This window comes from Hyperoodon ampullatus (assembly GCF_949752795.1).
Source record: "Hyperoodon ampullatus genome assembly, chromosome: 1".
Classification (NCBI taxonomy): Eukaryota; Metazoa; Chordata; class Mammalia; order Artiodactyla; family Ziphiidae; genus Hyperoodon; species Hyperoodon ampullatus.
Window position 1 is genome coordinate 63,162,733 of NC_136914.1, and position 25,184 is coordinate 63,187,916.

Below are 25,184 nucleotides of genomic sequence, written 5' to 3' on the forward strand. Positions count from 1 at the left end.
AGACATAGGAAAATGTAGAATGTCAGGACTAGAAGAGAATCTTGGAGAGCATTTTACTCTTTTTTTTTCCTCTTAATTTTTTTTTTTAATTTTATTTATTGTTGGCTGCGTTGGCTCTTAGTTGCTGTGCGCGGCCTTTTTCTCCAGTTGCGTCAAGCGGGGGCTATTCTTTGTTGTGGCTCAGTGACTTCTCTTGTTGTGGAACACGGGCTCTAGGTACGTGGGCTTCAGTAGTTGGGGCACGCGGGCTCAGTAGTTGTGGCTCGCGGGCTCTAGAGCACAGGCTCAGTAGTTGTGGCGCACAGGCTTAGTTGCTCGGCAGCATGTGGGATCTTCCCCAACCAGGGATCAAACCCTTGTCCCTTGCATTGGCAGGTGGATTCTTAATCACTGCACCACCAGGGAAGTCACCATTTTACTCTTTTTCTTTCTCTATACTGGACCTTGAGGCCCAAAGTGAAGTGATATATCCTAGTTTGGCAATGATAGAGCTTAAGAGAGAATTTAAGTCTCCTAACTCCTACATTATGCACTTTTCACTGAGCCAACAGTATTTCAAAGTACTTCTATGAATATTGCCTTCCTGACATGAATGTCTCATCTGGTTTTGGGCATTGCTTACAGCTTGAGTTTGTGCCAGGGAAAACTGGGAAAATGAGGTAGGGAGACAGGGAGAGTGTTTGCTGTAGAGCTGAGGAACCCAATTCTTTGGCTTTCCCAGACAGGTCAGGTTTGGTTTAAGACTATTCTGGGACTTGACATGACTGCCCTACATGATAATTCTGTAACCACTTCTGTGGGTTAAGCCTACATTGGGAAATTTATGTGGGCTGTGGATGGGGTCCTGGGGTATTTTTCTCCTAACACTCAAGACTTTGAGGTACATCCAGTAGGATCTGCCAAGCCACTCAGATGGAGAACATTCATATCGAGACTAAATTCTGGCTAAGACTGAAACTGCCTTGTTTTGTTGATTTGGTTTCTTTAGAGCCTTTAAGCAGAATTTTCAAACTCATTTTCAGGACTTGTGTCTTAAGAATTACAAATTTCATATTACTGTACAAACTTTTTTATGCCATGAGACTTCTTAGTGAGACTAATGAATTTTTAAAATAAAATGAAAAATGAAATTGTTTCATTTATGAAATATTTTGAAGAACTAAAGCAGGAATCCTTCCCTTGGAGAACTGCAATGTCAGCTGTTAATACTCATTTATAAATAGGTCATCTTTGTTTGAAAAAGCATACAAGGTTTTCTAATTTCAAATCTTTCCAGCCACAGTATTGCTATATTAAGCAGAACTGTCAAAGATGAAATGGAACCAAAATGTCTAGACTGTTTAAATGTTAACCCTTTCCTGTAACATTGGTTAACAATCACGCCTATTTACCTCTTCATACCTACTTGGTTTTAAAACGTTATTTAAAAAAATACTGTAATAAAACGAAAGTCTGAATTCTTATTTTCATATAGCAGAGCTGGCTTATAAATAGGATGACCATATGTCCCAGTTTGTCCAAGACAGTCCTGGATCATGCCTTTTATCCTGGCATAATTATTAATAGCTCTTCCTTTATTCTCAAAAGTATCCCATTTGGATAATAAATTATCTAGTCACCTACTTACACACTATAATAATTTTGTTTTGTTTTGTTGTTGTAGTAGATTTTGGTTGTTGAAATGTTACTTAAAATACGACCATAAGATGATGGAATATTAGCTTATTTTGGCTAGATTTGGATATTTTTCGTTGGTCGGACATTTTTTCGTGTTGAGAGTTCTTACTGTCTCAGAGTAGTATATTGAACAAGAAAGCACATGATTTGAAGTTAGGTATCATTTATTTGTTGTCTAACCTTTGGCAGGTTATAGAACTTTGCTGAACCTTTTGTTTCTCTTAAACAGATAATAGCAATACCTACACTACAGGGTTATTGTGAGGATTTAAAGGCAATAACATACATAAAAATGCTTTATAAGCTGCAAATTGCTATGTGTTAGTCATTAGTATGTCTCACATATGCTCCTGAAAGTTGAATTTTAAATTAATGATTTTATCTTGTTTAGGGAACCTTGCTATTTAATAGCACAGTCTTTTAGAAGTGTTTTTACTGTAATGGGGAGCAGGGAAATAATAGTTGGAGATATATGTGTCTTTGAGGTTTTTTGGGAGGGAGGGGCAGAAGTTTCAGCATATTTGTATGCTGAAAAGAATGATCCAGTAGAAAGTGAAAAAAACAGATGATGCTGGACAGAGGGAAGAGATTATTTCCTTGAGTTTGCAAGAAGGCATGCCAGTATGCACAGGCTTAAATGGAAGGACTGGCCTTACATAGCCCAAGGGACACAAATATTTTCCTAGTGTGTTTACTTTTAAAAAAATGCCAACAATATAATTCATATATAGTAAAATCACAGATCCTAAGTTCAGTGTACTTTGGGGGAAAAAAAAGTATTTGTGTAAAACACCACCCAGATCAACTTGCAAGACATGTTCATCTCCTAGAAAGTTCTTTCCTGCCTCTTTTCTTTTTAAAAAATTATTTATTTATTTATTTATTTATTTGGGCTGCGCCCAGTCTTAGTTGCTGCATGTGGGCTTCTTAGTTGCAGCATGCCGACTTCTTAGTTGCTACATGCGAACTCTTAGTTGCGGCATGCATGCAGGATCTAGTTCCCTGACCAGGGATTGAACCCGGGCCCCCTGCATTGGGAACCCAGAGTCTTGCCCACTGGACCACCAGGGAAGTCCCTTCTGCCTCTTTTCAATCAATCTCATTCCCTGCACCATCCAGGCAATCATTTTCTGGCTTCTATTAATAGAGATAAGTTTTGTATAACTTCATATAAATGGAATCATACGGTAAGTACTATTTGTGTCTGATTACTTTTATCTGATTACTGTTGTTCAATAACAAATTTGATATTCATCCATTTTGATGTGTGTGTTAATAGTTTGTTCCTTTTCACTGCTGAGTAAGATTCCATTATATGGATATAGCAATAATTCTGTTGATGGACTTTGGCTTGTTTTCAGGGTTTGGTTATTGTAAATGAAGCTGCCATGAACATTCGTGTGGACATGAGTAAATGCCCAGGTGTGGAATTGCTGTGTTCTAGGGTAGATGTATGTTTAACTTCAGAAACCACCGAACTGTTTTCTGAAATAGAAAACAGAATACATTAAACATTCAGTGTTATAGGAGTTCCAGTTACTCCACTTTCTTGACAGTGTTTGGCATTTTTGATTTTAGCCATTCTGATGGACGTGTAGTTACATTTCATTGTAGTTTTAGTTCATTGATTGCTAATAATGTGATTATAGACCATTTGCTTATCTTTTCTTTTGAACTGCCAGTTCAAGTCTTACCCATATATGTAAATACGGTATTTGTAAATATAAGTTGTCTTTTTGTTGCTGATTTGTAACTCTTTCGATACTTCAGATACAAGTTATTTGTTAGATATTACAAACAAACATATATACCTTCCTATGTAGCAAATATTTTCTCCCTGAGCCATGTCTTTTCATTTTCGTAACAGTGTCTTTTGGGAGCAGAAGTTTTAAAATTTGAAATTGAATTCATTGATTTATTTTATGTTTATTACCTTTTGGGTTCTTAGAAATCTTTCCTTCTTCTATCCCAAGGTTGTGAAACTATTCTCTTATGTTTTCTTCTGGAAGCCTTGTAGTTTCAACCTTCACATTTAGGTCTAAGATCCATCTTACGCTGATTTTTTGCTATGGTGTAAGGGTTTCCTCAAAAGGATTTTCAGTCAATAGATTAGATAGATGTAGGACTTTTCCTGGACTCACTGTTCTCATCTGTTGACCTATTTGTATATTGTTACACCAATACCACACTTTCTTAATTATTGTAGCTTTGTAAGCTTGGTACTGTTTCTTTAAATTTTTGATAGAATTCAGCAGTGAAGTCAACTGGGCCTGGAATATTTTTTGGATGAAGGGGTGAAAGGTTTTAAATTACAAATTTCAATTTCTTATTAAAGAAATGATAAATGAGTATTCAGATTTAACATTTTTTCCTGTGTCAGTTTTGGTAAGTTGCATTTTTAAAGAAATTTATTCTGAATTGTTGGATTGTTGAAAAGATGTTCATAGTATACTATTACTGCCTGTAGGAACTGTTTTATGTCCCCTTTTTCATTCCTGGTATTAGTACTCCTTCCATGCCTTTTTTTTTTTTTTAACTTTTTGGGATCAGTCTTGTTAGGGGTTTATCAAACGTATTAATCTTTTCAAAAGCCCAGATTTGGGTTTTGTTGAACTTCTATTTTGGTAGTAGTTTTCTATTTCATTCATTCATTCATTTATTTAATCTATTTCATTTATGTTTGCTGTCATATTTTTATTTTCTTGCTTCTGCTCTTTTGGATTTAATTTACTCTTTTTCCATTTTGTTTTGAGTTAGAAGTTTAGACCATTGATTTTAAACCTTTCTTGTTTTCTAACATGTGCATTTCATATATAAAATGTTCCCCTCGTGGCGCAGTGGTTGAGAGTACGCCTGCCGATGCAGGGGACACGGGTTCGTGCCCCGGTCCGGGAAGATCCCACATGCCACGGAGCGGCTGGGCCCGTGAGCCATGGCTGCTGAGCCTGCGCGTCCCGAGCCTGTGCTCCGCAACGGGAGAGGCCACAACAGTGAGAGGCACGCGTACCGCAAAAAAAAAAAAAAAAAAAAAAAAAATTCCCCTCTCAGTATTTTTTTAACCTACATCATACAAAATTTTGATATGTGTGTTTGGTTCAAATTATTTTCTATTTTCTAGTGTGATTTCTCTCATCCACAGGTCATTTAGAAGTTTACTGTTTAATTTCTAAATATTTGGGGATTTTTAAGTTATTTTTTAAAATTGATTTTCTATTTAATTCCATGATATTTGGAGAATATATTGTTTACACATTATAAGCGTATATCTGTATTATATATATATAGAGAGAACATAGTGTTTCAGTCCTTTGATATCTGTTGAGATGAGTTTTATAGTCTCTTCTATGGTCTGTTTTGGTGACTGTTACATGTGTGGGTTTTTAAAAAAATTTATTTATTTATTTATTTTTGACTGTGTTGGGTCTACGTTGCTGCATGCAGGGCTTCTCTAGTTGCGGCAAGTGGGGGTTCTCTTCATTGCGGCGCACGGGCTTCTCATTGCGGTGGCTTCTCTTGTTGGGGAGCATGGGCTCTAGGCGCGCGGGCTTCAGTAGTTGTGACTCACAGGCTCTAGAGCACAGGCTCAGTAGTTGTGGTGCACGGGCTTAGTTGCTCTGCGGCATGTGGGATCTTCCTGGACCAGGGCTTGAACCCGTGCCCCCTGCGTTGGCAGGTGGATTCTTAACCACTGCACCACCAGGGAAGCCCTACATGTGTTTTTAAAGTCTTTAATTTCACTCAGCAATATTTTGAGGTTTTCAGTGTAGTTGTTTTACACATCGTTTATTCAGTAAATGAATATTGCAGTTGTTGGGTGTATTGTTCTATAAATACCAACTGGTTTAATTGTTTTATTTACTTAATTATTAACTAATTATTATTAATTATTAAATTGTGATATAATTCACATGCCATAAAATGTACCATTTAAAACTGTACAGCTCAGTGGTTTTTAGGATATTCACAGGGTTTTGCCTCCATCACTACTATCTAATTTCAGAACTTTTTCATCATCCCCAAATGAAGCCTCATACCTGTTAGCAGTTATTCTCCATTTCCCCTGCCCATCCCCTGGTAACCACTAATCTACCTTGTCTCTGTGAATTTGCCATATTCTGGACATTTCATAAGTGGAATCATATATTTGGGCTTTTGTGCCTGGCTTCCTTCACTGAGTATAATGTTTTCAAAGTTCATCTATGTTGTTACATGTATCAGTATTTCATTCCTTGTTATGGCTGAATTATATTCCATTGTATGTATAGACCACATTTTGTTTATCCATCAGTTGATGGGTATTTTTATTTCCACTTTTTGGCTGTTATGAATAATGCTGCTATAAACATTCATGTCCAAGTTTTTTTGATGTCACATGTTTTAATTTCTCCTCAGTATATACTTAGGAGTGGAATTGCTGGGTCATATGGTAACTTTATGTTTATTTTTTTGAAGAATTGCCAAACTTCTTTGCCAAGCTGGCAGCATCATTTTATGTCTCCACCAGCAATGTGGATTCCAAGTTTTCTGTGTTCCTGCCAATACTTGTTTTTGTCTAGCAGTATCTGCTGAGAGGCTGTATGTGCTTGATGAGGCATACCTTCAGTGCCCAGCCAGGCTTACAACGCTGCCATAGCCTCTATTTCCTGTTTGTGCAGAGCCTCATGCTCTGAGATGATTGCTTAGTACCTTTTCAGGTCTTTCTTGAGCATGCCCACAGGCCAGGGCACATGTATAATACATGGTCTCCTAGATTCTCAGGAATATTCAGAACTTTTCAAAACCCCTTATGGATATCTCATGCCCCACTTTTCCTTTTAAGTTTTCTTGGTTAGCTGCTTGTTTGCCCCAACTGCTTCAGATGGCTGGGGTGTTAAACAATTGCAGCCGATTGTTTTTGACAAATGCCCCGGGGGAAAAGGCTGTTAGTACTGGGGAAACTCTGAGTCAGGTCAAATAATGAGAAATCTTGGAGTAGGAGTTTTTCGGGTAACTGCCAGTAAGCTCAAATAATAGCACTTTTCTGAAAATGGGGCTTTGAAAGAGCTCCAGTTCTGTTCCAGCTCATCCAGTGGCTGGTAGGCCCCTAGTTTCCACTGTGTTTTGGGGCTGTTGCTTTTAAGGCTGCCTTGGAGCTGATTAGGGGGGATGGGAATAGGGCAAGTTAAAATGCCACAAAGCTTGCTGTTTTTACTGAGATTCAGCCTTTTTTTTCCTCTTGAATAAATGCTCCTCAGGTGTTGCAAGCCTTTGGTTAATATGTGGAGTTCTGAAAGTGTTGATTTTGACTTTTTTTGCTAGTGTTCTTGTTGCTTTTATGGAAGAGAGGATTTTTGGAGGCCTTTATTCTGCCATTCCTGATGTTATCACCCTAATTGTTTCTTAAACATTTAAAAATATTCTTACTTTTTCTTTCTTTTAAAATACTCTACAAGTTTTTTTTTTTTTGATTTTGAAAGACTCGCAAGAAGTTGCAAAAAGAGTACAGAGAGTTCCTATGCACTCTTTACCCAACTTCCCCCAATGATAAATCATATAACCACAGTATCTTAGCAAAACCAGGAAATTGATGTTGGTATAGTACTATTAAGTTGACTATAGATGTTATTAGAATATCACCAGTCTTTGCATACACTGTCTTTTATTGACATGGTGTTGGTGTGTAGTTCCTCGAAATTTTATCATGTCCAGATTCCAGATTAACACAATTAGGGTATTAAACTGTTCTGTCACCACAAAGAAACTCCTTTGTGTTATGCCTATATGGTCACACCCTCCCCCCACCCCGCCCCCGCCTTAACAGTTGGCAACTCATGATCCGTTCTCAGTCAATGTAATTTTGTCATTTTGAGAGTGGTATATAAATAGAATTTTACAGTAGGTAACACATAGATAAGGCTTTTATTTTCACTCACTACAGTGCCTTTGAGATCCATCCAAGTTGTATCATAGTTCATTCCTTTTTAATGCTGAATATTATTCCATTGTATGGGTGTACCACAGTTTGTTTACCTAGTTACCTATTGAAGGACATTTGGGTTGTTTCCAATTTTTTACTATTACCAGTAAAGCTGTTATGAACATTTGTGTACACATTTCTGTGTAAACTTAAGTTTTCATTTCTCTAGGATAAATATCCAGTAGTGTGATTCCCTAACTTATTTTTGTGTTGTCTGTTTTACTAACTACTAAAAGAGGGGTGTTACAATTAACTAAGACTGTGAATTTGTCTATTTCTTGTGTTTCTCTCAGGTTTTTTTTTTTTTCAAGTATTTTGAAGGCATTTATTTTGTTTCTTGGTGAATTGACCTGCTTATTTTTATGAAATCCTTTTCTATCTGGTGATGTCTGCCTTGTTTGATATTAATATAGCCACTGTAGGTTTTTTATGATTAGTATTTGCATGGTATATCTTTTTATCCAAGCTTTTTGTTTTTAAACTCTCTGTTTTTATATTTAAAGTGTATCTCTAGTAAATGGCATTTTTAAAAAATCCAGTGTGACAGTCTTTATTTTTCAATTGCAATGTTTATCCATTTACATTTAGTGTGACTACTGATATGGTTGGGTTTAAGTATACCATCTTTTGTTTTCCATTTATCCTGTGTGTTATTATGTCTTTCCTGTTTTTTTTCTAAATTGGCTATATTTTAATTTTTCATTTTATGTTGTCTATTGGGTTTTTTTAGCTACACCTTGTTGTGTTATCATTTGGTGATTGCTTTAGGAAGTGCAGTATTCATTTTTAACTTACCACAACCTATTTTGTTGTTGTTGTTGTTGTTGCTTTCTTTTTGGCCATGCTGTGCAGCTTGTGGGATCTCAGTTCCCTGACCAGGGATTTAACCCGGGCCACGGCAGTGAAGGCCTGGAATCCTAGCCACTAGGCCATCAGGGAACTCTATTACAACATATTTTGAATTAGTGTTCAATTATTTGACCTTTGACGTAAGTACCTTTAAAATTTAACCTTACTCTAGACCCAATCCTGATCTATGGGAGCCTGAGATAAGCAGCAGTCTGTTGATAGAAGTTAGAACCTGGAATCGAAAAATCCCTCAAGGCCCTTGTGATTATCGTATGCCAGCCATTGAGAATACAAATGTAATTAAGGTTAAAAAAAAAAAAAAACTTTAACTTTTATGTTGAGATAAGTTGATTGAGATAAAGTACAAAGCAACCCTTAAAATTGATTAAAAGTTCATCAAAGAACTTAACAGAACCTAGGGAGGAGGAATTAGTAAAACTAGGAGGTGGGCAGCAGTGCCTTAGTTTATAGGAGCTATCATTCACATTGTGAACTGCATCCTTTGGAGTTGTGCCAGGGGACAGCCTGTACACTTTTACATGGGAACCCTTAGGTACGAGTTGGGCAGAAAAGATTTTCTAAGAGAGGTGGCATACAAGAAATTTTAAAAAGGTGAATGGGCGTTTGCTAGGCACAGAAGTATAGGGGAAGGACCTTACAGTCAGTCTTTTTTAGGGCACAGTGAGGTATTATGATCAGAAAATGGATTATATGTGTTAGAATGGTGAGAGATAAAGTTAGAGAGGCACTGTATTTCAATGATTGTAATATGCACATTTCTTCAAGTTTTAACATCTCTCAGATGCATTTATGCCTTGCAATCTCCATGGGAAGTTGGAATCTTATGATTCATGGCATCTCAGATTTGATGAAATATTGTAGGTTCCAGCTAGACTCAATGTCCTTTATGTTAAAAAAGGCTTTTGTATTTTATCCTCTACATAGTTGTAAGGGGAATAACTTTTAAGTGGAAAAATATCATTTTTTTAAAAAATAATATAATTCGGTGGTATTGTACAGGATTTATTGTGGCTAAAAAAATAGCAGCAGTGTAGGAATTTAGGCAGGGTCTGTAGAGGACCTAGTTAAAGGCAGCGCCAGTCGGGTGTTGTGGGGTTCCTGGTAGATGAACTGTTGGAACAAACCAAGATGATGCAGTTACTACTAAGAATGGTGCTTATTGATGGAGAGAGAGGAATCACATATAAAGTTAAGGTTTCTGAATTTCAAAAGGGGATGATTGCTGTAACAGTTAAGGACACTCGTCAATAGTGTTTATTCTGGCACCAGATGTAACTAAATATTTTCGCTGACCAGAGGGCTAATCAATATCAATATATCAATAAACAAGACAAAGTTTTCTCAGGACCTTTTACTGTAATATCTATGTCAGTGCATAGTGTTTGAAGGTTGTCTAACAAAATAACAATTATAGTATAGGTTTATGTTGGATGGAGCCTGAATTATGAGACATTTCACAATTACTGACCAAAAAAAAAAAAAAAAGAAAGAAAAAGTCATTCAGAATCTTTCATCCTAGCATCCATTCCAGGAAAAAGACATTGCTAACATTTGGAACAAAATAATAATCCTAGTATGGGTTAGTCATAGTTTTTGGCCATAGACCAGCCCCATCTTGTTCACATCTAATAGGACAAGTTCAAAGTAAATGCTTACTTAAATAGTATCTTCATTGTTTAAGAAGGGTGATACAGTATTTACTGGCGTGGACACTAGTTTGTATTTAGGAAACTAGCCATTTTGAAGACTTAGTGTTTTTAACAAAGTTAATTTGTCATATTAGAATGAAATCATATAATAGTTTCTCATTTACGTACAGTGATGGAGAGGAAAGCGACGTGAGTAGTTTAAACTTATTTGCTTTTGGAAATAATTGTGTAGTTTTTACTTAACTTACTGTTTGAAGACACCTTTTATCTGCTATTTTAAATTTTATTGTCCCCACCTCTTACCTTAGCCACTGTTGCTGCAACAGATTCCACACAGGCTCTGGACAATTCCAACTTAACAGCATCTCTCATCAGGGCCCATGCTGTGTACTTCTTTCAGTGAGGAACAGTAGTCAGTGTATAAGTTCTTCCTCTTTTATCCTTTACACACGGAGCTCTGAATCACCTTTTACACATTCTTGTCCATTTTTGTTCATAAGCAAAGGTTTTGTTGGACAAATAAGTTTAGGAATGAGTTTAAACATGGTTATTGTAATTCAGGGTGCTCATTTTCCCCCATAATTCTTTGTAGAAACCATAGGCCCAGAGAGGTTGAATTAATTTGGTAATGTTATTTTTAATAAATTTTCAAATAGTGTTATGAACTATTTTGAGAATGCAGGAGATGTGCAAAGGACTGACTTCTTAAAAAGAAATATCACAGGTACATTCCTTAAAACCAAGAGGGGGGCTTCCCTGGTGGCGCAGTGGTTGAGAGTCCGCCTGCCGATGCAGGGGACATGGGTTCATGCCCCGGTCTGGGAGGATCCCACATGTCGCGGAGTGGCTGGGCCCATGAGCCATAGCCGCTGAGCCTGCGCGTCCGGAGCCTGTGCTCCGCAACGGGAGAGGCCACAACAGTGGGAGGCCCACGTACCGCAAACAAACAAACAAACAAACAAACAAAAAAACCAAGAGGGGACCAGTTGGCGGTGGAGAGACTGACATGGGGACAGAAGGATATTTTTTTGTGATGATGGAAATGTTTCATATTTTGATTTTGGTGGTGGTTACATTACTGTATATATTGAACTGAACACTTAAAAAGTGTGAATAAAAAGAAACAACCAAGCAGCTCCCCTGTGCTTTTTTAAAGAAAAATAAACAAGTTCTAAGAGTTTTTATTGTTTGACTAATAACACAAATCAGGCAGAGAAGTCCCTAATGAAATGATGGTCACGTTTTACTGTATCTGCCTGTTGATCCTTCATTTTCTAAGCACTTATTTTCTTTTTATATTAGACTTTTATTTTGATTACAAATGCCCGTGTGAATAAATAAATGCCTTGTCTTTTATCCCTCCCCCATCATTTTTCTTTAAATAGAAAAAGGGACAAATTTCTCTTAATTGCATATTCAGCCATAGTTGCCCAATCTGTGATTTTAATAAGAGATTGTAATTCAATCTTCTAAATCATTTTACACTATAATTGTAGGCTATACCTCGTTTTCCTAAAGAAACTTTTGGGTATCAGTCCTATTGATATTACTAATAATCTCCAAATGGTGAGGATGGTAACTGGTATGGAGGCAACTGGAAGAGAGCTTGAGCAAACTAGATAGCAATGGGAAATTGCACAGAGGCAAATTTTATTGCATAAACTAGAAGAATGGCCCTCATTGAGGCTGACCCAGCTATGGCCTCTGGTCCATTTCTTGCTGTCAGTTGGTATCAGTTGTTGTGGAGTTCTATCTTTCCCTCAGTTTTGAGCCGTATTGTAATCAGTTATGGGAAAACAGACTCCCTCAAAGTCTGTTAAATGTAATTGAAAATTACACTATCTATGATACCCATTGTGAAGGTCCCACTCCAGTCATTCAGTTTTTGAAGGGTAGGGCTGTTGTCTGGATTCCTCCAGGACTTGCTGTATGCTCCCTAATAAACTTTCATTAGTTCAGTATTTTACTGTCTAGAGAGAGTTAAATATCTATCATGTTTGTTGAGTATAAAACTTTATTGTGATAGACCTTAAAAAAAATTGAATTTAATTAGCTTTAGTCTTTAGCTGTTAAATATTGTGGAAAAAAATCACATGATCTGGTTTCTTCTTTTGTTATGTTTTATTTCATCCAATTTAAAAGTCATTCTCTTTTCTAAATGGCTTTGTGCTTCCTCTAAAATGTTGTCCTACATGTCATAGGCAAATCAGAGGTTTAATAAACTAGTATGTTAAGTTTATTTCCAAGGTAAAGTGAAAATATTTATTTTTATATTTGTGCATTTTACACATCACCTTACTTTCAGAAGTATTTATTTCTAACTTGTACTGTATTTTGTGTTTTTTTAGTGAAAATATTCTCTTTGGAATGGGAAATCCTCTTCTTGACATCACTGCTGTGGTGGATAAGGATTTCCTTGATAAGTAAGTATTAAGCTCTTCATTTGTACTATGTGAAACTTACATCTAAAGAAAAACTGAAAATTTTAGAATTGAATTTACTGTTTAACATCTTCAATTGGAGGAAAATTCAGGAAATTTAAATCTGATAATAGCAAGTGCACCATTATTATTTATTGAGTAATTGACCGCAGTTTTCCCTGGGAAAACTTAGGTACATTTGTTCATTCCTGTTGCTACTTTCACTTGAAATTTATTTTTTTACTCTTTGCAAGGAAGAAGTATGTGAATTACCTAATGATTTAATTTCCACATTTTAAAATTACTGTCAATGAACTAAATCTATAGTGGTGCCATAACATATGGGAGAAGGAATAGGATTAGAGAGGGCAAGAAGAATATGTAGGACTTAATTCAAACACCATGAATCTCCACTATTTCCCCCTAATAATAACTTTTGATGTTGTTAATTTAGCTGAGAAATCATTTTGTGTTTATTTATCTGTCTGTGATGATTTGGTGCAAGGAAAAAAAATACAAAAAATATTTAATAATGAGAAATTAAGATCCCCTTCCCCTTGAACACCCCAAGTTCTTTGCCCAGGGGCAACCACTTTTAAAAAAATATTATGGAGATAAAATTTACTTAAAATTAAATCATAATTTAAACTATTTTAGAGTGTATGATTCAGTGACTGCTAGGACATTTGCAGTGTTATACAACCGTCACCACTATCTTAACTCCAGGACATTTCATCACCCCAAAAAGAAACTTGTAGCCGTTAAGTGGTCATTTCAGTATTCCCACCTGCCCTCCCCACCTCTCCCCAATCTTCTGGGAGCTACCAGTCTGTTTTCGTCTCCATGGATTTGCCTATTCTGGATATTTTATTTCATATAAGTGGAGACATACAATATGTGGCCTTTTGTGTCTGGCTTATTTTACTTAACATGATGTTTTTCAATGCTCTTCCATGTATCATCAGAAGTTATTATTAGGGGGAAATAGTGGAGATACATGGTGTTTGAATGGTGGATGGATGTTTGAATGGATACATGGTGTCCTACATATGCTTCCTGCCCTCTCTAATCCATGTTGTAGCATGTATCAGTACTTCATTCCTTTTAAGGCAGAATAATACTCCATTGTTTGTATACACCACAGTTCGTTTATGCATTCATCAGTTGGTGGAGCCATTGTTTGATGGATACTTGGATTGTTTTGGTTTTTGGCTATTATGAAGAAAGCTGCTGTGAACGTTCATGTACAAGTTTTTGCATGGGTATATATTTTCATTTCTTTTGGGTATATATATTGGAGTGGAATTGCTAAGTCAGATGGTAATTCTGTGTTTAGCTTTTTAAAGAAGCATATCCTCACCAAAACGTGGTCTTTTCCCTTTTTAAAATTATAGCCATCCTGGGACTTCCCTGGTGGTCCAGTGGTTAAGACTCTGTGCTTTCATTGCAGGGGTCATGGGTTCGATCCCTGGTTGGGGAACTAAGATCCCACATGCCACGTGGCATGGCGAGAAAAAAAAAAAGGAGAAAAAATAAAATTATAGCCATCCTAGTGGGTGTAAAGTAATATTGTGGTTTTGATTTACATTTTTCTAATTACTAATGATGCTGAGCATCTTTTCATGTGCTTATTGGCCATTTGTATATCTTTGGAAATATGTGTGTTGAAGTTCTTCACCCATTTTTTAATTTGTTTTTTGTTGTGGTTGTAAGAATTCTTTATATATTCTTAATACTAGACCCTTAATAGATTTATGATTTGCAAACAATTTCTCCTATTCTGTGGGTTATTTTGACTTTCTTGAGAGTATCCTTTAATGTGTAAGTTTTAAATTTTGATGAAGTCCAGTTTATTTTTTCTTTTGTTGCTGTGCTTTTGCTGTCATATCTGAAAATCTGTTGCTAAATCTAAGGTCGCAATGATTTATGCCTATGTTTTCTTCTAGGAGTTTTAGTTTTAGCTCTTAAATTTAGGGCTTTGATCCATTTTGAGTTAATTTTTGTATCAGATGTGTGGTAAGGGTTCACTTCATTTTTGTGGAAGTCTAGTTGTCCCCGCACCATTTGTTGAAGAGTTTTCTTTTCCCCATTGAGTGTTCTTGGCCGTCTTAAAAATCCGTTGACCATAGGTGTTTGGGTTAATTTCTGGCTTCTCAGTTCTATTCCATAAGTCTGTATGCTTGTCCTTATTCCAGTACTACACTGTTTTGATTACTGTAGGTTTGTAGTAAGTTTGTAGTAAGTTTTGAAGTCAGTAAGTGTGAGCCCTCCAACTTTGTTGTTGTCTTTTAAGGTTGTTTTGGCTATTCAGAGTCCCTTGCAATTCCATGTTAATTTTAGGATCAGCTTGTCCATTCCTGTAAAAAAGGCAGTTGGAATTTGGAATGGGATTGCACTGAATCTGTGGATCAGTTATAGAAGCATTTTAACAATATTAAGTCTTCCAATTCATGAACAGGAGATGTCTTTCTTTAAGTTGTTTCAACAGTGTTTAGTAGTTTTAAGTTTAGAAGTCTCACATTTCCTTGGTTAAATTTAATCCTAAGTATTTCATTATTTTGGATGCTACTGTAAATGGAATTGTTTTCTTAATTTCATTTTTGGATTGTTCATGCTAATACATAGAAATACAACTGATTTGGGGGGATAACCATTTTTAACAAATTCTGTTTTTTAATGTCTTGGAGATTATCTTTATAACTCTTTATCTGTATAAATTCAAGTGTCAAAGGATCGGGCAAGAATTTATAAATGTGTAAATTTGCCCTATTGTAATATAATAGGAAATAGGTTGAGGTGCCAAGGACAAACTGGAGAATGTGTCTTATCCTAAGAAATTCAGATACAAATTTTTAAAATATACTTTGCGGGCTTCCCTGGTGGTGCAGTGGTTGAGAGTCCGCCTGCCAATGCAGGGGACACGGGTTTGTGCCCCGGTCTGGGAAGATCCCACATGCTGCGGAGCGGCTGGGCCCGTGAGCCATGGCTACTGAGCCTGCGCATCCGGAGCCTGTGCTCTGCAACGGGAGAGGCCACGACAGTGAGAGGCCCACGTACCGCAAAAAAATAAATAAATAAATAAATAAAATATACTTTGCTAATCAGAAACACTCCTGCATACAATTATGTTAATGGTTTTACTTCTGATTACCTTGTACTTTTAAATGATATAATATTCACACATTAAAATATTTTCTTGTATCAACTTTCAATAGAATCTTTAGACTTCTCATTATATAGAATTAGAAGTACCTCTGTTCTTCCATCTGCTACTTCACTCCTTTTAAGTCCTGTTAACCTTCTACTTTAACTCCTGACTCTAACTTCTACTCTTTTAACTTTCTACTTTCTAACTTCTGTTTAACTATATTTTTTATTTTAATAAAGATTGATATGTTTTCATTCTGTTAGCTATCTATAATTGTCTTACCAACTTTGAATACAAAGTGGTAGTGAAGATTGAAAATCACTAAACATACTTAATACTAGTATCACTGTATTTATCCCTTTTTTCAGAATTAAATAGTATACTAAGAATGTAGAGTAGGTGTAACATTTGGAATGTAATTAGAGCACTTAACTCTATTAACAAACTAAAGAAAGAAAAATCACATTGTCATCTCGATAGAAAAACCATTTGCCAAAACTACTATCTATTCTTTTTTTTTTTGCGGTACACGGGCCTCTCACTGTTGTGGCCCCTCCCGCTGCGGAGCACAGGCTCCGGACACGCAGGCCCAGTGGCCATGGCTCACGGGCCCAGCCGCTCAGCGGCATGCGGGATCCTCCCAGACCGGGGCACGAACCCGTGTCCCCTGCATTGGCAGGCGGACTCTCAACCACTGCACCACCAGGGAAGCCCTACTATCTATTTTTGATAAAGTTTCTTATAGCATTCTTAGAATAGAAGGGAACTCCTTTAACCTCATAAAATTTAGGTTAGGGAAAAGCCTACTAATAACATAATTCCTAATGGTGAAAGTCTGCATGCTTTCCCCTAAGATCAGAAACAATTCAAGGATGTCCGCTCTCACCACTTCAAAATGTATACAGTGGTACTGAAGATTCTGTTGAGGACAATCAGGCAGGAAGAAGTAAAAGACATCCAGGTTGCAAAGGAAGGAATAAACTGTTTTTATTTCCAAAAGGCATGATCATTTATGTAGAATAACTGATGGAATCTACAAAAAAAGCTACTACCTGATTTCTAGAATTATTATAAAGCTACAGTAATCAAAACAGCGATATCAGTGTAAAGTTTGATGGCATAGAATAGAAAGTCCAGAAATAGACCCACACAGAAATGGACAACTGATTTTTTTCAAATTAATTAATTAATTTTTGGCTACATTGTGTCTTTGTTGCTGCGCGTGGGCTTTCTCTAGTCACAGCGAGGGAGGGCTACTCTTCGCTGCGGTGCATGGGCTTCTTATTGCCGTGGCTTCTCGTTGCAGAGCACAGGCTTCAGTTGTTGAGGCACACAGGCTCAGTAGTTGTGGCTTGCAGGCTCTAGAGCGCAGGCTCATTAGTTGTGGCGCAAGGGCTTAGTTGCTCAGCGTCATGTGGGATCTTCCTGGACCAGGGCTCGAACCCGTGTCCCACTTTGGCAGGCGGATTCTTAACCACTGTGCCACTAGGCAAGTCCCTGGACGACTGATTTTTGACAAAGGTGCAAGGCAGTTCAGTGGAGAAAGGATTATCTTTTCAACAAATAGTGCTGGAACAATTGGATATCAACATGCATAAAAATGAATTTGGATCTGTATTTTGTACCATATACAAAATTAACTGATAGAACTAAATGTCAAGCCTAAAAGTATAACACTTCTGGATGATAATATAGGAGAAAATCTTTGTGACTGTGGTTTAAACCAGAACTTCTTAAATATAGAACACCAGAAGTATGTCCTATAAAAGAAAAATTGATAAGCTGGACCTTTTCAAAATGAAAATTTTTACTATTGGAAAGATACTGTTATAAGAATTAAAGGACAAACCACAGGTTTGGAGAAAATCTTTGCAAAGCATATGTCTGATAAAGGACTACCGGTCAGAATACATAATGAACTCTCAAAACTCAATCAGAAAAGAAACAACCCAATAAAAAAATGGGCAAGGGATTTGAACATTCACCAAAGATATATGGATGGCAAATAACCACATGGAAAGGTACTCAGTCTCTTTCATTATTAGGGAAATGTAAATTAAAGATACAGTGAAGTACTACCACACGTTTGTTAGAATGGCTAAAATTTTAAAACAGAGCGTACCAAATGTTGGCTAGATAATGGAGCAACTACAACTTTCTTCTCATGGGGAGTTAAAATGCTGCACTGAATTTCAGTTTAAAAAGTTAAACACAAATCTATTTGATCCAACCATTTCATTCTTAGCTATTTACCCAAGAGAAGTGAAAACGTGTGTCCATACAAAGATGTGTTCACTAATGTTATGGTGATTTTTGTTTTTAATAGCTAGAACCTGAAAGTTATCTAAATGTCTATCAACAGGTGAATCATTAAACAGATTGTTTACCCATACATTAGAATTTTAGTCAGAAATAAAAAAGGAACAGAGCATTGTTTGGATGAAACTCAGAATAATTGTGTTCATTGAAAGAAGCCAGGGCTTCCCTGGTGGCGCAGTGGTTGCGAGTCCGCCTGCCGATGGAGGGGACACGGGTTCGTGCCCCGGTCTGGGAAGATCCCACATGCCGCGGAGCGGCTGGGCCCGTGAGCCATGGCCGCTGAGCCTGCGCGTCAGGAGCCTGTGCTCCGCAACGGGAGAGGCCACAGCAGTGAGAGGCCCGCGTACCGAAAAAAAAAAAAAAAAAAAAAAAAAAAAAAAAAAAAGAAGCCAGACAAAAAAGAATACATACTGTATCATTCCATTTATATTGAGATTGTAGGGAATTCAATTTATAGTGACAGAAAGCAGATCATTGGTTTCCTGTGCATGTGCCAGGGTGTGGTGGAGGGCAGGAAGGAGAGATTACAAGGCGGGAAGGAGAGATTACAGAGAGACAGGACGGAGCTTTTAGGAGTGTGTTCATTACCTTGATTGTATAATGATTTCATGAGCATATACATGTATCAAAACTTATCAAATTGTATACTTTAAGTATGTAAGATGTATTGTATGTCAGTTACACGTCAGGAAAGCTTTATAAATAAAACAAAATAGAATCAATTGACATGAATTTATGCGTTTAAAGTTAGAACTCCTTTGTTTGCTTAGTGTGAGATGTTTTGTCCAGGAAATCAACTAATTGATTGTCACTGTTTTAAAATTCTAATAGCATATAAAAGTACAAAGAGAAATTTAAAAAATTGAAATTTTATGACGTGTAACCAGTGTTAAACTGTTTTGATGAACATGCCCCAGACATCTACGTATAACCCAGAGAGATATTGTATATGTTTGTGTTTATGGGATAATATTCTGTGTAGTCTTAGGAAATTAGCTTTTTTTCACGGTACACTATGTTTTTAAAGGTTCATGCAAATATGATCAGAGTGATTATGATGTGGCAGCTGTGTGCTGACACTATTGGGAACTCAAATAGCTTCTTTGTTTCACTAGCAGCTGATCCTAAATGGCCAGCTGAAGTCTTATTTTTTTTATTTTATGAGGGTTTTAATCAGTAAAACTGACTTTTGAAATCAGTACTTGGAGATAAAAGGCACGTTTTTGAACTCTAATCATAAAAAGTAGAGCATTCTCTTTCTTATATTCCTGACCATTTCTTCCAAAATACACTTGAAAGTGTTCCTTATCATTTCAACAGACTATGTTTAACTCACGTTTTAGACCATGTTTGGATGAGTGTTTTATATTTGCACTGTGTAAAAATAAATTATCCAGGAATAATTTGCTAGGTACTATAACAAATGAATTAAATATATACTTATTAGTATCTTACACTATAAAAATGAATTAACTGTTAAAATTCTTATAAAGTATTTGTTTTTGTGATTCTGATTTTTTTAAAAAAAGTACTTGGCCTTTTCAATTAAAAACATAATTATTGTAAAACTAGTACTAGGTAAAAAGTAAGCTAGTACTGAAGGTTTTTAAGGAAAAAATCAGTTCTTTGCCGTATCTTCCATCTTTCCCCTTGCTTTTATCCCATTCTGCATAAGTGCTGTTTTTCCAGAAGATTTTAAATTCTATTAGCTGTTTTTTCCTGGTATCTGCCTATTTCTAAACAATATGCTAGTGTTTGTGTGATTTTTCATAAGGGTCATTGATTGGAGAGGCAAAGGACAAAAGTTCCTTTAATGTAAGGAAAGGATACAAGAACATGATTCCATTAGGAAGGATTCCAGAATAGAGGATACAATAGCACTGTGTGGAGGGGCACACTTGGTCTTCAAGTCACTGGGGAGAATAGATGACCAAATCTTGTTACTGGGTGATGGTGGAGAGGATTCCCTCTGACCTTCTGAGAACTTTGCTTTTGCAATTCTCAACAGGATTTATACACTCTCTTGATTGTTTTTTTTTTTTAATTGTTGGAGGGTCTCTGATTACTTTTGTCCTTGCTAACCAGGTTCTAGTTACTTGTCAGAACCCCTGTGCATTCCTGAATGCTTACTGGGAGAATAGGTGAATTGGAGGTTAATGTCTCATGAATACCCATCCACCTAGCCGTCCTAAGCTTAGGGCTTTCTGAGGTCTATCTCTCTAGCTATTTTGATATTATATATAGTCTCTGTTATGATACCTAAGGATTTAGCTCTCTTTCACTCACACCATTTCCTCTTCTTCATCTTCCCCATTTTGTTATATTACATTAAAACAAATACAAAAAATGGTACAAATGAACCTATTTACAAAACAGAAATTGAGTCACAGATGTAGAAAACAAACTGTGGTTACCAAGGGGGTAAGGGGTGGGGGAAGGGATAAATTGGGAGATTGGGATTGACATATATACACTACTATATATAAAATAGATAACTAGTAAGAATCTACTGTATAGCATAGGGAACTCTACTTAGTACTCTGTAATGACCTATATTGTAATAGAATCTGAAAAAGAGTGGATATATATATATATATATATATATATATATATATATATAACTGACTCACTTTGCTGTACAGTGGAAAATAACACAACATTGTAAATCAACTCTATGCCAATAAAAAATTAATTAATAAAATAAATAAAATTTAAAAAACCAGATCAGTAATCATTGTGAACAGAATTGTACACTTTGATTACTTATAAAACTTTTTCTTTCTTTCAGTGACTTATTGCATCTTGTGTTCATTTGCACTATTTTCTATACACTTATTCAAATTTTCAATAGCCAGTCTGTTAAGTCTGGCCTAATAAGCATTCTCCCCTCTACCCCTCCTCCTCAGAATCAGTAAGTCTATCAACCTCTTTTCCTCTGGTGACCTCCCTTCTTCAGTTCTCCATCTTTGTGCTCCAAACTGAACTGGTTGTGTTGCTAGACTTGTCTTTTTTTTTCTTTTCCTTTCTTTTCCTTTTAAACAGCAGTCTTCCTTTATCTCATATCTTCTTTATTGGTTTTCTGTGGGTGTATGTGTGTGTGTGTGTATAGCATATCCATCAGAGAAAGAGTGCATAAGCATATGTAAGGTAATTTTTTGAATCTTTGTATATGTCTGATGATCTTTTAAATTTTTTTCCCCTCGCGTCTTATTGATTGGTTAGTATAGAGTTTTCTTTGAGAATTTTGAAGGCATGTGCCATTGTCTTCCAGCATCTAATAGATCTCTTTATATCACCAGTTTTTTCTCTATAGAAGCTTTTAGAATTTTTTTTTGACCTTGGTATTAGTAAATTATCATTATGTAACATTTTGTTCTTGTGTTATGGATGCATTTTTTCCCCTTGTCTAAGTGTATTAATTAGAGTTGGTTTTGTTTGGTTTTTGAATGTCTTTTCTTTCCTGCTTTATCTTTGTTCCCTGTGGATTGCTCTTTTCTGGTTGTTTATTATTGTGGCCTTTCTCCTTCATGGTGGAGACTTTCCTCCAATATTAGGTGATCTTTGGCTGTCTGTTCTTATTTAAGGGTAAGACATTAAAAAAGCTTATTCTGTTTATTTGCAAAGGAATAAGAAAAAGTCTGGAAGGATATGTTCTAAACTCCAGCGGTCATGGGAGGGTGGGTTGGCTAGGGTGGGTACTTTTATTTCAAAATTCTATTATACAATTTAATATTTTTGTAACAATCCTTAATTGCTTTTATGAGTTTTTTTTTCTCAAAGGTTTAATGAAGTTATCTGTTGCTATGTAATAATAGTTATCTATTGCTATGTAATACATAACCACAAAACTTGGCTGCTTAAAGTAACAAACATTTAGTCTTTCACACAGTTTCTGAGGGTCAAGAATTTGAGAGTGTGGCATTGCTGGGTGGTTCTGGCTTAGGGTCTCTGATGAAGTTGTAGTCAGTCTGTTGGCCAGGGTGGCAATCGTTTCAAGGCTCAACTGTGGCTTCCAAGCTCATTGATACTGTTGGCTGGCCTCAGTTTCTGAAGTGCTGTTGGAGTGAGGGCCTCAGTCCCTCACTTCATAAATCTCAGAGTGTCCTAAAAACGTGGCAGCTGTTTGCCCTATTGCGAGTGACTTGAGAGAGAATAATAGTGTAATTTTTCCTAGATGGAAGCTGCAGTCTTTTTTTTTTTTTTTTTTTTTTTTTGCGGTACGCGGGCCTCTCACTGTTGTGGCCTCTCCCGTTGCGGAGCACAGGCTCTGGACGTGCAGGCTCAGCGGCCATGGCTCACAGGCCCAGCCGCTCCGCGGCATGTGGGATCTTCCCAGACCGGGGCACGAGCCCGTGTCCCCTGCATCGGCAGGCGGACTCTCAACCACTGCGCCACCAGGGAAGCCCCCTCATCTAGTTTTTTAATAAGAATTTAAAACATTATTTTCATAAACCTTGTAACTTATTGCTGTTATTTGCATTCAAACCCCATGGTTTACTCTTTTTAAAAAATTAATTAATTAGTTAATTAATTTTTGGCTGCTTTGGGTCTTTGTTGCTTCCCAAGGGCTTTCTTTAGTTGCGGTGAGCGGGGGCTACTCTTCGTTGCGGTGCGCGGGCTTCTCATTGCGGTGGCTTCTCTTGTCGCGGAGCATGGGCTCTAGGTGCACAGGCTTCAGTAATTGTGGCTGGCAGGCTCTAGAGCACAGGCTCAGTGGTTGTGGCAAACAGGCCTAGTTGCTCCACGGCATGTGGGATCTTCCCGGACCAGAGCTCGAACCCACGTCCCCTGCATTGGCAGGCGGATTCTTAACCAGTGTGCCATGAGGGAAGCCCCCGAGGGAAGCCCCCCAGGGAAGCCCCCCAGGGAAGCCCCCTATGGTTTACTCTTAATCTGTTTCTTTATAAGCCTCTTAAATTTCAGCTTTAGTGAAAGCTGAAAGATTAGTGGATTAACACTTTTGATCTCCTTTTTCTTCCTTTCTGTTTTTTTTGTATTTTTTTAAATTGAAGTATAGTTGATTTACAATGTGTTAATTACTGTTGTACAGTAAAGTGATTCAGTTATACATATATATACCTTCCTTTTTTAATATTCTTTTCCATTATGGTTTATCACAAGATATTGAATATAGTTCTCTGTGCTTTCTAATATGTTTTTTTTTTAATTTGCTTTTTTTTTGGCCGCACCGCGCACCTTGCGGGATCTTAGTTCTGTGACCACGGATTGAACCTGGCCCCCAGGCAGTGAAAGCACAGAGTCCTAACCACTGGACTGCCAGGGAATTCCCTCTAATATGTTTTTATAAAAAAATATTTATTTATTTTGGCTGCACTGGGTCTTAGTTGCACCATGCGGGATCTTCGTTGTGGCATGTGGGATCTTTAGTTGTGGCATGTGAACTTGTTAGTTGCACCATGCAACCTCTTAGTTGTAGCACGCATGCAGGATCTAGTTCCCCTATCAGGGATCAGACCAGGGCCCCTGCATTGGGAGTGTGGAGTCTTATCCACTGGACCACCAGGGAAGTCCCTCTAGTATGTTTGAATCAACTTTTATTTTACAATTGCAAGAGCCATTTAAACATGTTACGTTGTTTAAAATCTCACTATATCCACACTATCTGTATGATTAATTCTGTCAACTTTATAAAACTTAACAGGAACCATTAGGGTTCTTTGGTTTATATGGTAATATTTGTAGATTTCTAGAATTTTACTCATTTAATTCTCACAGGGCAATCTTAGTTGCAAGTATTTATGGAATATTTTATTATCATCCTGCTATATAGCAAGTCTTAGCTTGACATTACTATCTGTGACATTGGTAGGGCATTTCATTTATGACTGGGCTGTTCTGGACTTCACAGTCTCTTCAAGGACCTTTCTGAGCCTGAAATTCTAAGTTATGCTAATCTTCAGGGAAAGAACACATTTGAATAAATAGTGCCTGTTTCATTCTCTTACAAAAGGCCAAACTTTGTTTTATTACTGTTAGTTGTACACTACTGTTGTTCTAGCATATCTCAATAGTTATCTATAATATATTAATACATTTTATTTATGTGTTCTGATACTTAATTATAAACCTAAATAATAATACCATTTTCCCATTGCCCATGGTAGGAATGCCATTATTGGATTTTATTCTTTCTTTGCTTCAAGAGTGTCTTCCTTAAATAGCTCAGACAGGGTTGAGGGAAGTATTTCTCCTCCTTCTCCTCTCCCCTCCTCCTGTGTCCCCTCTCCGCCTCCTTCTCCCTCCCTTCCCACTTCCCTTCTTCCTACTTACTTGTCACCTGTTGCTGTCAATATTTATATAATAAAGTATTTAAATTAAATTTATTTAAATTTTTTTGTACAAGAAAAGTTTTCATGTAACCTTTGGAGGCTTACAAGTTCATTGGTTGAAAAGTTTAAGTGGAAACTGTATCCGGATGAGTATCATAACCACATTCTAAAGTGTTGTATGTAATTGTTTTTAATATAGTTTTTCTAATTTCAAAATAATATCCTTATTATGTACATTTTAAAAACACAAAGAAAAAATAAAAATCATATGCAATGATATATAATATTTTGATATATATGTTTCCAATTCTTTTTGGGAGTATATTGCAATCTTTTTCTTTTTTAAAAAAATCATTAATTCATTCATTTGTTCATTCATTCTGGCCGCGCTGGGTCTTAGTTGTGGCCTGATTTTTTTTTTGTAAATTTGTTTATTTTATTATTTTTGGCTGCGTTGGGTCTTCGTTGCTGCTCATGGGCTTTCTCTTGTTTCCGTGAGTGGAGGCTACTCTTCGTCGGTGCGCGGGCTCCTCATTGCAGTGGCTTCTCTCGCTGTGGAGCACGGGCTCTAGGCTGCGGGCTTCAGTAGTTGTGGCTCACAGGCTTAGTTGCTCTGCGGCATGTGGGATCTTCCTGGACCAGGGATCGAGCCCGTGTCCCTTGCATTGGCAGGTGGATTCTTAACCACTGCGCCACCAGGGAAGTTCCAGGATTTTCTTTTTTTTTTTTTTTTTTTCAGTTGTGGCACGCAGACTTCTTACTTGTGGCATGCAAACTCTTAGTTGCAGCACGTGTGCAGGATCTAGTTTCCCGACCAGGGATCAAACCTGGGCCCCCTGCCCTGGGAGCATGGAG

The 25,184-nt window shown here is 36.9% G+C and overlaps 1 protein-coding gene across 3 annotated transcripts in view; it reads left to right on the forward strand.

The window, feature by feature from the left end:
* The window catches only part of ADK (adenosine kinase), a gene marked incomplete at both ends in the record, with an annotated part of 516,283 nt that overhangs the window by 38,010 nt on the left and 453,089 nt on the right, over positions 1-25,184 (forward strand). For all 3 annotated transcript variants that reach the window (XM_079719313.1, XM_079719311.1, XM_079719312.1), the window contains one exon: positions 12,501-12,575. In XM_079719313.1, coding sequence (XP_079575439.1) covers positions 12,501-12,575 — 75 coding nt within the window. The remainder of the gene's footprint in view (positions 1-12,500; positions 12,576-25,184) is intronic.